At 36.5% G+C, this 13,777-nt stretch overlaps 2 protein-coding genes across 3 annotated transcripts; one reads left to right on the forward strand and one right to left on the reverse strand.

Moving 5' to 3' along the window:
- Window positions 1-294: 294 nt before the first annotated feature.
- Window positions 295-6,928, reverse strand: LOC119788945 (Golgi reassembly-stacking protein 1-like). 2 transcript variants are annotated; one of them, XM_038293641.1, is made up of 9 exons: window positions 6,708-6,928; window positions 6,203-6,283; window positions 5,916-6,119; window positions 5,683-5,769; window positions 5,447-5,577; window positions 3,988-4,126; window positions 1,751-1,856; window positions 762-884; window positions 295-559 (listed from the first exon to the last, which is right to left on the reverse strand). In XM_038293641.1, the coding sequence occupies exons 1-9, from the start codon at window positions 6,771-6,773 to the stop codon at window positions 312-314; spliced, it is 1,185 nt and encodes a 394-aa protein (XP_038149569.1). In that variant the 5' UTR covers window positions 6,774-6,928; the 3' UTR covers window positions 295-311. The 2 variants fall into 2 exon arrangements, with proteins under 2 accessions (XP_038149569.1, XP_038149568.1); XM_038293640.1 differs by having other exon boundaries at window positions 1,745-1,856.
- A 1,419-nt stretch (window positions 6,929-8,347) lies between these two features.
- LOC119788911 (chymotrypsin-like elastase family member 2A) lies at window positions 8,348-12,968 on the forward strand. Its single transcript, XM_038293600.1, has 8 exons — window positions 8,348-8,430; window positions 8,522-8,616; window positions 8,691-8,797; window positions 8,885-9,013; window positions 10,948-11,084; window positions 11,447-11,592; window positions 12,648-12,797; window positions 12,876-12,968. The coding sequence occupies exons 1-8, from the start codon at window positions 8,397-8,399 to the stop codon at window positions 12,921-12,923; spliced, it is 846 nt and encodes a 281-aa protein (XP_038149528.1). The 5' UTR covers window positions 8,348-8,396; the 3' UTR covers window positions 12,924-12,968.
- The last annotated feature ends 809 nt before the right edge of the window (window positions 12,969-13,777 follow it).

Here is a 13,777-nt window from a genome sequence, read left to right on the forward strand (position 1 = left end):
TCCCACATTCCAGAATCCACAAAATAAAATCTTGGCCTCCTCTTTTATGTATTTAAGTTAGTTTGTTTTTTTAAACAGATCAACTAAGGCTTCATATAGTTAAATATTAAAACTTATTACAGTACATTCAAAATGCTTTACATCAATTCCCAATGTGCAATGCAGCATGCAGTAGTGGCACAGGGAGAAACAAAAGTCCTTTAACTTAAAAACAGGTCCAGTGATACATCTTTAAAAGAAAAAGAAGCAAATGTAGCTTTTCTCCATCACTCCTAATCCTTTTTCTCCCTCTTCTCTGCTGCTGCTGTTATTCAACTGCCTGACGCATCAGACTCAATCAGCTCCTGTTCTAAGAGGCGGTCTGGGCTGAAAGCTTCCATGTTAGGAGTCTGCCTCTCTGGGATGCTCCCAAGGCGCTCTGTGGTATCCTTGAGGGCAGCAGAAGCATCATCCACATCCTCTCTGCTGCTATGATTTAAAACTCCCTCATGCTCAGTTTGATTGACTTCTTCTTCTTCTTTCTCTTGAGATGAAGACGTTTGGTCAAAAATTGAATCATCTATGAAGGATAATTATATCGTTAACGTACAATTATTCCAAAATTTGATCCTACACCATGCATCCAGATATAACATTTTCAGCAGATAATATTTACATTTTAAATCTGGAGAAACAGGTAAAGTAAAGTAATTTTTTAGGAATAGAAAATAATGAATTGAGTCCACCAAACAGCAAAATGTAATAGTGAGTGAATAACTTACCAAAGCTACATAGGTCACGTGTGTCATCTCCATAATTAGCAAACATGGAGCTGTGGCCCTCATCCATGGTAGAAACAGCTTTGGCCAAATCTGAGTTAAAGGCTCCAGGACTGCTGGAGATGTCTGAAAGCAGCATGATGCATAAGCCATTTATAAATGCAGAAAATATAAATCAGCATGTGTTAGGACTTTTAATTCTGATACTCCTATATAAGGTCAGCTGCAACAAACTTCCTTCAGAAGTCAACTATATCCGGAGACCATCTTTAACTCCAGCATAAAGGAAACTTTTCTTTGAAGGTCAGAGATGAGATAGTAAGGCATGGTGGTGGAAGCATTATGCATAGAATTGGTAAAATAGATCAAATAGAGCTAGATGGAGTACAATCCTGAATAAAAAGCTATTAGAGGCAGGCTCATTGCAAAAACAATCTAGAAATAAGTAAAAATGTCTTAGATTTAGTGTAAGTACCCTTAATTTAAGTAGGTAAATAAGGTGTTTTGTCAAAGAAATTAGTATTTTCACTCCTAAAATACACTTCAAATAAAACAATTCGATAGTTTTTTTCATATTTTAAATGTAAACTGTCAAAGTCTATTGGCGAAGGGTCTCAATTCAAGAAAAAAGGCTCTTATTTTAAGAAAAAAAAGGACATATTTAGATTTCTAAGTTTTGCAGTGAAATTAATAATGAAAGTCGGGTGGAAGTCATTATTTATATTAGGATGGCCAGGTCAAATTCAAAAAGTAAATACAGTAAATGTGTGGCAAGATGTTCTAATGCGTTCTCCATCCAATCAAACTGAAGGTTGAATTCCCATAGGCAAATTTAATCAGTATATGTGTAGCTCTAAATCGAATGATGGTTGATCCACAGAATGGTTTGCTCTTTTAGATTTCTAATAATTAAAATAATTAAAATACAATGAAGTTTGTGGTTGTAATGTAAACAAAATGTGGAAAAATTCAGAAGATATAAATACTTTCACCTGGAGACTCCTCCTGGGGTGAGATTTCACTGAGATTAGGCAAATCTCCTCCAGTTTCAGGTAAACCTGCTTCATTAGTCAGGATGCGTTCAGTCAGCGGAGGAACCTGAGGAGAATTTCAGATATTAGACATTGGGCTTCATGCAAGATGTGTTTCAAACAAACAAATTTTTTCTTAAATCATTTGTTTTAGTGATTTAGGAGAGAATGTCGCATTCATAATTTTTCTCCTGTTTCTAATCGGCACAAACCGATTTTGCTCCAGACTTGATATAGGAGTCTTGCCCAATCAGTCAGCTGTTATCCAAACCTAGTTTTTCACTAAATGACTACATTTGTTTCTCTAAGAAGCAGCTGTCCATTTTATTAGGCTGCATCGTTATATATCACGCAACTCTGCAATTATAAATTAAAATGTTCTTCTTTCGGTTAATTCTGACATGTCAGTATTCAGCGAACATTGCTTTAATTTTCTGTCCCTTCGTCAATAGAAAAAAAAACCCATTGAACTAACAGCTGTAATAGCTGCTTGGCTTTGTTATTACATTAAATGCAGAATATTTGAATATTAAATTAGAGTTATGCTGTCGATATTTCATATATGTTTATGTGTTGTGATAGAGACGGAGAGTATGATGAAGGGATGGTAGATGGTTTGCGTATTAAAGGGAGACTTTGCAGTTTTTCTTCTGTCTTCAAAGCCATTTCTATGAATGTCATCAAATCACAGAGGCGTGGGAATTCATGACCTTACAGGACAAGGGTGTAACTTAGCGATAAAAGTTGGTGGGGACGCTCTATGGGTGGTGACTGATGGACCTAGAGTTACTCAACCCGAAACGCTTTCAATAGAGTTTATATTTTCCAAAAATTAGCTCAAACATATATTTATTGAATGCTTAATATTGTTGAGAACATAAGAGAACCACAATGTATTTGTGGAATTTATAGTTACAGAAAGATGCCTGCCTTTAGTGCATTATTTTATAAAGGGCTCAAAAACATTAATGTATAAAAAATGACGTATAACAGCCGATACCGATGCCAACAGCAATATATTCTGCATCCCTAGTATGGACACAACTTCACTTTAATCCACCCATCCATGCATGGCTTCCCTTTAAAATGCATCACTGATTATCCTCCTTCCCGAGCAGCAAAATATAATTTAGAAGTTTGTCCCAAATGTCATTGACAGCCAAAGTCTATATATTGAATATAGTGTAAATCATTTATACACTGATTTTTATTATTTGAGCTTTAATTCTTGTAGGTTTCTTATACTTTAATTTTAAGTCTGTGTCGTGTGAGGCTGACTCTCTCTGGATTGGCTGGCACAGCTATTTCTGAGTCTCTTTGAGCTACAAAAGACAAAAAGATATGTTGAATTTTATTATAGCATTGTGTATTTTTTCTGGTAAACTTGGGGATATATTTTATTGCATGTTGCATATTCCAGTTAATCTGTTTCACCTTTAAATCTGCAGCTGTCCCTAATTGTGTCTCTGCTCTGCTTAAAAACAGATCATTCATTTTTCATTTTACTCTATAACTTTGAGCAACGGTCCTGAGAAGCCAAGCTATTTTTTTTGCTTATATAAATGTACACTCTGTTGCCATTTATTAGTTGAAAAAGCTCTGTATGTGTAACGAACTGATTTTTCGGTGGCATCTCTGATGTTTTTAACCAACCCGTCTCCTAACTTTTACTAAAACATATATCGAAGTAGCTGCCAGTTAAAATTCACTGAGTGCTGCAGCGAATTTATGTTAAAACGGCTTTCGATATTTGGCCAAACGACACGGACTGTATGCTTAATTTGGCTTGCCATATCCAGTATCTCTCCTCCTCCACATAGCGACTCTGTACGCAGTGAATAGCGACCCTAAATAATATTATGTCCCAAAGCGACAAGGGGGAAAAAGAGGAAATTATTGGTGGGGACATGCCCACACCAGTCCTTCAGAAAGTTACGCCACTGTAATAGGGAATAATCAGGGTGGTAATTATGCAGATTTAAATTTCTCAGGAACGAGCGCTAACTTATGCACAGGTGGAGTGCAACAGGTAATTTCCTGAAGGTAAGAATGTTTGGTGAATCTGACGTATCGCATCCATAAAAGCCCATGGTAGGAAAAAAGTACAAGAAACGTCTAACAATACGAAAATATCTTTGCATGAGGCCCATTGTGTGTAAGGGGTGTGTTTAAATAACATAAATAACCAAACTCTGTACCTCACTGTGGTCAGACGAGGTCACCCCTTCCCTGCTAGCTGTAGCCGTTGGTTGGGGAACATTTCTGTCCTGGACATTTGGGGGAACTGGACGAGATGGGATCCTGTGTAGGTAGCCGTAGCCGATACCGCAGCCTAAGCTGAGATACAGGAAATACAGACGGTTCATGTTTAGGTTTTAAACCCCATTTATGAAAGTACAGCCCGCCCCCAAAAAATATTATTCCACAAAAATTTGTAGGTTGCATTCTATATTTACAAAATAAATACTTTGACTGTAAGAGATAGGACTTACACAGTAACAACCTATGAATGACAAACCTTTTCATGTCATTGAATTTAGAAAGATATCTTGCTGCCACTCAGATCTGTTATTCAGGTAACTTTTTATTTAATGAATTCAGGTCTGGACTCCAAATTATAATTCATTGCTACAAGGTCAGGTGCTACAGAAAGCTGCAGTTCTGCATATATGGCATCCATATTTTTTTCTCTTTCTAATGTTATGAAAGCCTAAAGTGCTTAAACAAGGAGAGGATCTAAGATGAACAGAATTATCAGGGAGAGAACATTTTATGATGAAAACATGAAATCTTTGCTTTAGTTTGAGATTTTCTCCATTTTGAAAGCACTTAAAAGTACAGTAGAGGATGTTCCTTTTCCAGGTGGATTATTAAGATAAGTGGTCCTCCTAATTGTCAATCATTCATGTACCGTAATATGTTTACGGAAGGCCGTGCTACATGCTCATACCCTTTTTCTTTTACCGGTGGTGAGTCAGACATAGTGGAAAAATTGCAAATCTTCTTTTGGAAAGTAAGCTTGTATGAGCGATGCAAACAGCAACTTTTAAAAACGAGGAGAAAGGGGCTTGTGCACGCTCTCAAGTATTAAACACGCATTTAATAAGCTTTCCCTCACGGGAGTAGGTATAGGGTTGTGCATGTGCAGTTTTTTTTTTATAGTGGAGAGGACTGGTCATTTCAAACATTCGCGAAAATCCTCCACTATACCACTAAATATACAGAAAAGCAATAAAAAATTATCTACCTATAATGAAGCAGGTATTGAAGTACAGCCCTTTAAATTGTTACCTCCTTAGCACACATATGCACTAAAACCCTGAAATACATTTGTATTATGACTGATGATCCTTTACTTGTTTGCCTTGTTCTCTTATCTAAAGTAGCTTAGAGAACTAGGTCCCCGTGTTACACCGTATCAATACCAACAGAAAAAGGAAGTCACAAATTATTAATGAAAAGTGATTGAAGACACATATCTACCTCTATCTGCTAATATAAAGCTTGATCTGTTTGACAAGAATTGTTAGGGTTGCTACAAAATACATTAGAGTTTTAGGTCCTTTATAGTAGAAAAAACAACTTATTTCATAAAAACCAGGATTCATAAGTTTGGGTTATTGGGTGATTATATTAATCAAACAGCTAAATACCAACCTCCCCTCTCCTCCCCAGGCTCCATTGGGGGTCACCACAATCTCCCTGCACTGATCGGTCTGCACGTTATAAACTAAAAGCTTCAGAGACTTCCCCTCATTGGCTTCAATCAAGGAGAAGAAATCCTCTGACTGCAGAATTACAAAAATAGATATGCATTATGAGTTTTCATAGTTACATTTTCTAATGATTTATGTCTTAGACAAAAAAAAAAAATAGAAGAGATAAAACCCTACATCTTGTAACACTTGGTCAGCCCCGACAATAAAGTCTTCATGTGCAATAAGGCCAGCAAGGGATGCAGGAGAATTCTCCTCCACGTCCTAAAAGAAAAAAAAAAAAGGGATAATTGACTGAATAATCATTTGAAGGATTAAATTAATTCACACATGTAGGTTTTTAAGTCTGTAACATTTATGTTGTGGCCTGAGTTTAAAATATGCATCTTAGAGTAGAAGAGTGTACCTACCAACACGTGCCACACATTCTCGTTGGCTCCCTCGAAGCTGCAGAAGCGAACGCTGGCGCCCAGCAACCCCTGACCACCCCACATGTTACTGGGTGTCACCTCCAGCTCCCTCACCCGCTGAGTTTTGGAGCTGTACACTTCCAGCTTGACTGCCTTTTCCACATTGGCCTTCAGTAGATCTCTCAGCAAATCACTCTCCTTATTCTGTGGTGACAAAGGGATATGGGTGAATCTACAAAATGTAATACTAAAAGAAAAATAAAGTGCATAGATAGATAAATACTTACAAGTCTGGTGTTCCCTATAGAGAGAATAAAGTCAAAGAAAGGCTCCAGTCCAGCCTTGAGTGCAGGCGATTCTTCTTGAACCTGAAATGAATATCAAGTAATTTGTCGCCATCGTGTGGCTGTTTTAATGTACTGCATGTGCCAGAAAAATATTCTGCCATAAATTACTGCACAGCTTGAGATACACGTGTGTTGGCAGTTATGTCTAACTTTAATATTTATTTAATGTTTTTTTTTGTTTTGGGAAGTTTACTGAAAATAAACCGAAATGATATCAGTGAACAGATAACAGGCTTGGACACCTGCCAAATGCCAACTCATCATGATGAAAGTGATGGGTGGAGAACACCAACAGCAAACTTAAAGAACCTATTTTAAAGATAAATATCTTAGATAAATCGCACACTTTTCTAGTCAACTTATTATAACCAGGACGTGTTTAATAGTAAACCCCAAACCCTCTTAATGCAACCGTAATGTTTAACCTTGTGCTGGAACAACCTACTCCGTGAACATGATATCCACTGTTACTTCCAGCGTCTGACAGGAGCGAGCTCTGCGATAGCCCCATGGTCTTCAGCGGTTACAGCTCTACTGTCACTGAGGCAGAGCTGTGTTTGCAACCATCATTGGAAAATAGACAGGATAGATAGAGCATAGAGCCAGCTAACATTAGCATGGAAGCCAGACCGCCAGCAGGTGTAAAACAGCCAGGCGAAACTAAAGGAGCGAGGTTAGCAGATCTCTGAGTACAACAGGGGACAACAATCTGTACTCGATTGCCGTGCCTTGATGGGGTTTCTAGGAAACAGACAACACAAAGTACTTTGTATTTTTTTTTTTATTAAATGGTTTTTATTCTGTTTTAACTTTGTTTCTGCCATTGCGTTTTTATCTTTTGTACGTTGAGTTTGAGTTTCCAGAAAGGTGCCTTTAAAATAAAATGCGTTATTATATTTATTTTATTAACTGAAAAATGAGTATGTGTCATATTCTATCTATCTATCTATCTATCTATCTATCTATCTATCTATCTATCTATCTATCTATCTATCTATCTATCTATCTATCTGTCTGTCTGTCTGTCTGTCTGTCTGTCTGTCTGTCTGTCTGTCTGTCTGTCTGTCTGTCTGTCTGTCTGTCTGTCTGTCTGTCTGTCTGTCTGAACACAAACCTATTTTTTTTGTTTTCATCTAGTAACAAATGCAATCAAAAAAAATCCCAATGAGCATACATCTTACATGTAAGATATCATTTTCCTTTCATTTTCTCCTAATTTATTTACTTAACATCATTTTGCCTGTTTTCTTAAACACACACACATAATACACCGTTCTAATGTTTGGCTTAACATTATTTGCTGTTATTCAGAAAAAGGCTTCAGTCAAATAAGAAACCAGTGTACTGTACTCCAGTATTTATTAAAATCAACAACAGGTTAAAGAATATTATGTCTGTAGAAACAACTACTCCCTTTAGAGATTGCTTGGACAGCAATACTGTTGATGTAGAAAAGATATAGTTTATATGGTAATAAAAAATGGCAGGATTTTTGACGTTGATTGCTTAGTTGTGACCTCAGGAAAAATCATACATTATAATAAATACGAATTGTAGCACAAGAAACAAAGTTTTTATTTGACTAGTTTCCTCTAAGAAATCCCCATGTTTTGGTTAGACATATTTTTAATCCCCGCACATATACATTTTTTTTATGTTTAGAATATCTTCAGTACAAATGTGTTGATTAACTATGTTGACTATGCTGAAGAACATTTTCTTCTTTACATTATCTGCACTGTTTAAACTCTTGTGTAACTGCACACTCTTTATGTTTGACTCACCTGTTTAACTAAAGGGCTTTGCTGACTTTCTCTCAACGGGACGTGATGTCATCATCAGACTTCACCTGGTCTTTTCCCAGAATATTAATACATAACAAAATGAAATAAGTTAAATTTTAATAAAGGATAGGAATTTTTGAATCTGGGGTTCTTAAAAGCATAAAGAATTTGCTTTTTCATTATGTCTGCAATTTTTTAAGCTCCCACTTTGTGTGAGGAATGTTCCACATTAGCTGCTGGTCGGGCCAGATAACTAAACATCTGTGTAATTCAGTCAAACATTTTGAAGGTCTTTCAGTGAGAAACTGATATAAATACTTCAAAGTGCACAGAGCATTCATTCCTTCAACATGATTTGGCTTGTGGTTTTCCTCTCCTGCTTTGGTATATATACTTTTCATCATTTTATTCCAAAAATTATAAACATCCATGTCATTACTGCTTCCTACATGTATCATTGTGTGTTTTTCAAAAGGGCTTATTTGTTGCAACGAACCCTTTAACTATAGGGTTAACAATGGGAGGGTCATAGGAGGCAGTGATGCTAAACCAAACACCTGGAAATGGCAGGTAAAGAATAATTAAACCTCTGCAGATAAAATCAAACACAGCATACAGATAATTAGTCGTTCATTTTTTCTCAGGTTTCACTTCAGTTAGATTCATACAATGAAGGTTCCTTTGGCCACATCTGCGGAGGCTCCATTGTTGATAGTTTTTACATCTTGACAGCAGCACACTGCATCATAAGGTTAGTTTCTCGCATCAGACCCCTGAAGTTCTGATAAAAGTATGCAATTGTATTGTTTCTTTTCTTTCCTCTCTCTGTCCCCATCAGCTCAGATGTTAGTCAGTACCGTGTGGCGGTTGGTGAGTACAGCCTGTTTGAATTTGACGGCAGTGAGCAATTCACCTCTGTGGAAACAATCATAGTTCATCCTGACTGGAACGGAGATCTGGCCAAAGGGTAAGTAGCAATTTTCAAAATGATATATCTCCATTTTAATATTAAATTTACAAATAGAAATATGAAAAATATGAAGCATTTTAGCTGCTTCTAAATTATAAAACATACTTTTTTATTATGCTTACTATTTATTTATGTATTAACTTTATTTCAAATAAGAGATAAAAACCAAATAGGTTATTTAAAATAAATTTCTATCAGATTTAATGTATTTATCATAAAATAATTTGGGTTGCCATGTTGCAAGGTGGATGGAGTAGCCAAAAATTGTACTTACTAACTCTAAAAACAACTTTTTTGTAAATAAGCTGTATAAACTGGATCAGTGGGCTGCTGTTTTATAGTCACTGTGCATTTTCTTTTACATTTTTATGTGAGATTTTCATTCAGCAATATTTGTCTCAAAAAAGAGTCTCAGTGCTGCTCATAGCGGTTGAGCCATGGCTGTTGCAGTCTAATTGCCCTATTGTTTAAAATAGCATTTTTTGGGATAACCATTTAACATAATATCCCCATGATAGTGTATAAATACAACTTACTCAGAAACATAGAGAGTCATAGTGAGAACTGTCCTTCGCTGCTTCAGCAGCAACCTTTTCCTGCATTGCTTAGTCATCTTTATCTTACAACTGGCTTGACTTGATAAGGGCCAGCTGGGTTTTACAAAGCCTTACTCATACTTCTGGGTGGAAAGGGGTGGAACATCCCCTGTCTCAAAACATCTGTCATTGTTGTAATTTCCAGTATCTCTCTGTTCACTCTCCTTGTTTCTATAAGGCATAGCTAGGCTAGGCTAAGTTTTCACAAGGGGCGTGTTACACTTTAAGAAAGAGTTGCAATATGTCAACATATTTTAACCAAATCAAAGGTCAAAAGCAAACAAACAAAAAATGACTCATGGGCGAATAAAAAAATGTATAGGTTTAACAAGTAACTAATCATACAGACCAATTTTTAATTTAAAAAAATGATCTAAAGACAATACATTACCAAGTTCAGGCAAAGAAGCACTTTTCAGATTTTTCCTTTTTACCAATAAGCAGTGATGGGACTAACAGCGTTAAAAGTAACGGCGTTACTAACGCCGTTACCTTTTTTTAGTAACGAGTGATCTAATTACTTTGACTGAAACTATAACGCAGTTACCATTGCCGACACCCCGTTACTGTACGTACAGCACACACAGAGAGTTGGAGAGTGAGGAGGGCTCCAGCAGCAAAAGAGCGTTTTCAAGATGGAAATAACGGTTATTAATTTCATATACTCACCAGATCTGAACGCCCTGTTAAAAAACTTCACAGGTGGGGGCCAGGTGGTGAGGGTGAGAAACGCAAAAGTAACGCAATAGTTACTTTTACTAGTAACTAGTTACTTTTATTGTGGAGTAACTCAGTTACTAACTCAGTTACTTTTTGGAAGAAGTAACTAGTAACTATAACTAATTACTTTTTCAAAGTAACGTGCCCAACACTGCCAATAAGCTTATGAAACCAATACCTGGAGCAATTAATGTATATATAGTAAGTTAGAACAGTATGTTGTTGCCAGCTAAGTGACTTTTCAGACCCCTCTAGCAATTTGTTTTTTGTTAAAAGCAACTAGCTTTTTTCAGTGTTGGAGACTTTGCCAACGAAATGAAATGACCAATTGCTCTGAATTTACTATCTTGTGCAAGTAGCAAGTGCTGCTGCAGAGCCCTCCCTCCTCCAAAGCACTGGCAGGTGGTCGGACTCAGCAGCAAACTGTTTCCTGCAGTCAGAAGGACAAAAGTGACTCCCCTCTATTTATGTTCCTCCCTCCAGATTAAAATGCATGATGTAAATAGGATTTCAATATAATATTTAATCTTATTATTTTCTTTTAAACCTTTGTACTAAAGAGTTAAAGAACAGTGAATTTCTGGTAATATTAGTTGTTCTTCCTATTTTCCTCAGCAATGACATCGCTCTGTTGAAGCTGGCTAATCCCATCTATGACAATGGTTACGTGGAAATCGCAAACCTTCCCTATGCAGACCAGATGCTTCCTCATGGCTTCACCTGTTACATCACAGGCTGGGGATTAATGGACTGTAATTACACACTGGAAAAAAATCAAATCTATATAAATCATTTTTCCTTAAAATAAGTGCATTTTTTGTTGAATTAAGGAGGTAAAAGAGACATTTTGCCAATGGAACAAGACAATTTACACCTAAAATAAGAAAACAATATAACATATAATCTAATTATCTTGTTTTATAAAATTCTAATTTCATTGGCAAACTGTCTCATTTACCTACTCAAATTAAGGGTAAATACACTTAATTTATGAAATTTTTACTTATTTCTAGATCGTTTTTCCCGTGCACAGATCTATGATCGTGTACGTATTAAATATGGACCCACAAAACACATAGATAAAATAATGAAGTATTTCATGTTGCCAACTCAGATAATGGGAGCGTCCCAGACAAACTGCAGGAGGCTCCTCTGGACGTGGTGGAGCATGCGGTCTGCTCCCAGCCTGAGTGGTGGGGCAGCATTGCTCTTAAAACTATGCTCTGCGCTGGAGGGGATGGAGTCATATCTGGCTGCCAGGTATGGAAACTAAAGATATGGTTTGTAGAATCTGAATTTAGAATGGCTAATATGTAGTGCTCTGGTTCCTAAAGTTAGATGTTGGGCACTAATCTGGGTCATAAAGCCTGATATGTGGGAGAAGTCTCAGCCCAAGACAAACCCAAACTATGCAACAGCTTATTTGCCAAATGAAAACGTCCTAACTGATGACACTGTAGCAGGAAGCAGCACCGATTTTATAAGCTGTTTTTCAACGGAGGTTTTTGTTATAATAATAATCCAACTGTGGACCCATTCCACAAAAACGTCTAAAACGCATAAACAAAAATAGCATAGAAAAACAAAAAACATTGTACTTTGTTCTGTTTTCTTTATAACGAAAAAAATTCCAACTTAGCAAATTAGTACGTTAGAGGAATAGGGAGAACTTCTTATTTATTTAAACTAGTTACTTCTTATTATTTATGGCAGAAGTCTGGTATTTGATAGTGGGAGACTGTGGGGCAAATCTTTAATAAATTAACAAGCTTGATTAAACTATATCCAGTTTCTTAAAAATAGATTAATCTCCTTAAGTTCTTTTACTGTATTTTTTTTTACCCTTTGAAGACAGATTATTTAGAAATACCTCTGTGTAAAATTATTTAAATATGTAAACGATTTGATGGATAAATAATTTTAAAGTTACTTAATTCCAAGTGCTATTCATTGAACAGGTGTTGAATATGTTCATCACTAATTTTGGACTTAAGAAATCTTGCTCTCTGTGCAGAAATTCAGAGACATTAATTACTCTAAAATGATATTTGATATAATTTTTGATAAGGGTAGCTTTTACCATAAGGTATAAAATTGTTTATTTTATCCAGGCATCTTTGGTCATCATTTTATCAGCTAAACAGCACACCGAAACTCTTCCACCAGTGGTAATTTGGACAATAGGTCTATGAGAACATTATGTGGTTTGAAGCTTAAGCCATTTGGAACCACTGATCTATAGAGAGATGTGCATGTTATGAAGAAAAAGTGTAAAGAGAGTAATGTAGTTTTGATCATTCTCTGCAATTTCGTAGGGTGACTCTGGAGGTCCCCTAAACTGCTTAACTGATGGAGTTTGGAGAGTCCACGGTGTTGTCAGCTACGGTCCGGCCGGCGTTTGCAACCAACCGTTTAAACCCACCGTCTTTACACGAGTCTCTTCCTTCCTCCACTGGATGTATTCAGTAAGCATCTCCACAATTAAGCCTAATGTACCCAGAATGAATATAACTGGATGTATTTTATTTTCTTTTTTCTTTCAGGTTATGGATCAAAGATTGGAAATTAGACAGAAAAGTTCAGTCCTCTAACTTGCAAGTCGAATTAGTGAAATAAAATTATTTCAAGAAACTCAATACTATACATCTTAATCTCAAAACACTGCACCCCCCCCCCCAAACACCAGATGTTGGTTTTTAGGCTTGATTTAGTTTAAAACTCATTGCTGAAAATTGGGCTGTTTGTTCGGTCTTATCTTGTCCCACTTAAGTGCAATAAAAGATGTTGAAAAGAAGTTGCAAACACAGTCTTCAACATCTTTTCAATGATCTGAAAAATACAGCTTTTCACCTCTTTTCAACTAAATGTAGACATTCTTTAGACTTAAATCATGTCATCTTTTCAACCAATTATTGCTTGGTGGGTAAGGTGTGTCATGTTTTTTTTTAATCATAAAGCACAGGGCTCTTTAGATCGATGCAATAGCCTTACATTCCCTAGACAGTGTTGGAAATGCATTCCATATTGAACTGGTTACATGCCTTGTTGCTGTTTTTGGAACACAACCCCTGGGCTGTCATTAGTCCACGACCAACAAAGGTATTGTGATTCTGATCTTCTGACCTCCCAAGCTGTAGTCTGAGATGATGGAAAATTCCAAAGGATGTTTTTAAACCAAGGATCACAGGGAAATGTTCTTTTTCAGGCTGAAAAGTACTTAAACGGCATGAAAGAAAAATATTTTTTCCCAAGTTGTCAGGATCAAGGAAAGCAAAAAGATTTGTGCAATTTTCGCCCAAGCCTTCCTAATTGTGACCAAATGTGAGCTAAAAGCGGTCACATACCCCCCTGCCTGGAATTTCTGAGCCATATGTTTGTGGTGTTTGGAGAGACTACAACATGACATCATACTGAGTATTTTTCCATTTTCTTCAGACATGCAGGC

This window comes from Cyprinodon tularosa, unplaced genomic scaffold (genome assembly GCF_016077235.1).
Source record: "Cyprinodon tularosa strain WSP-4 unplaced genomic scaffold, ASM1607723v1 ctg33, whole genome shotgun sequence".
In the NCBI taxonomy this organism is placed as follows: domain Eukaryota; kingdom Metazoa; phylum Chordata; class Actinopteri; order Cyprinodontiformes; family Cyprinodontidae; genus Cyprinodon; species Cyprinodon tularosa.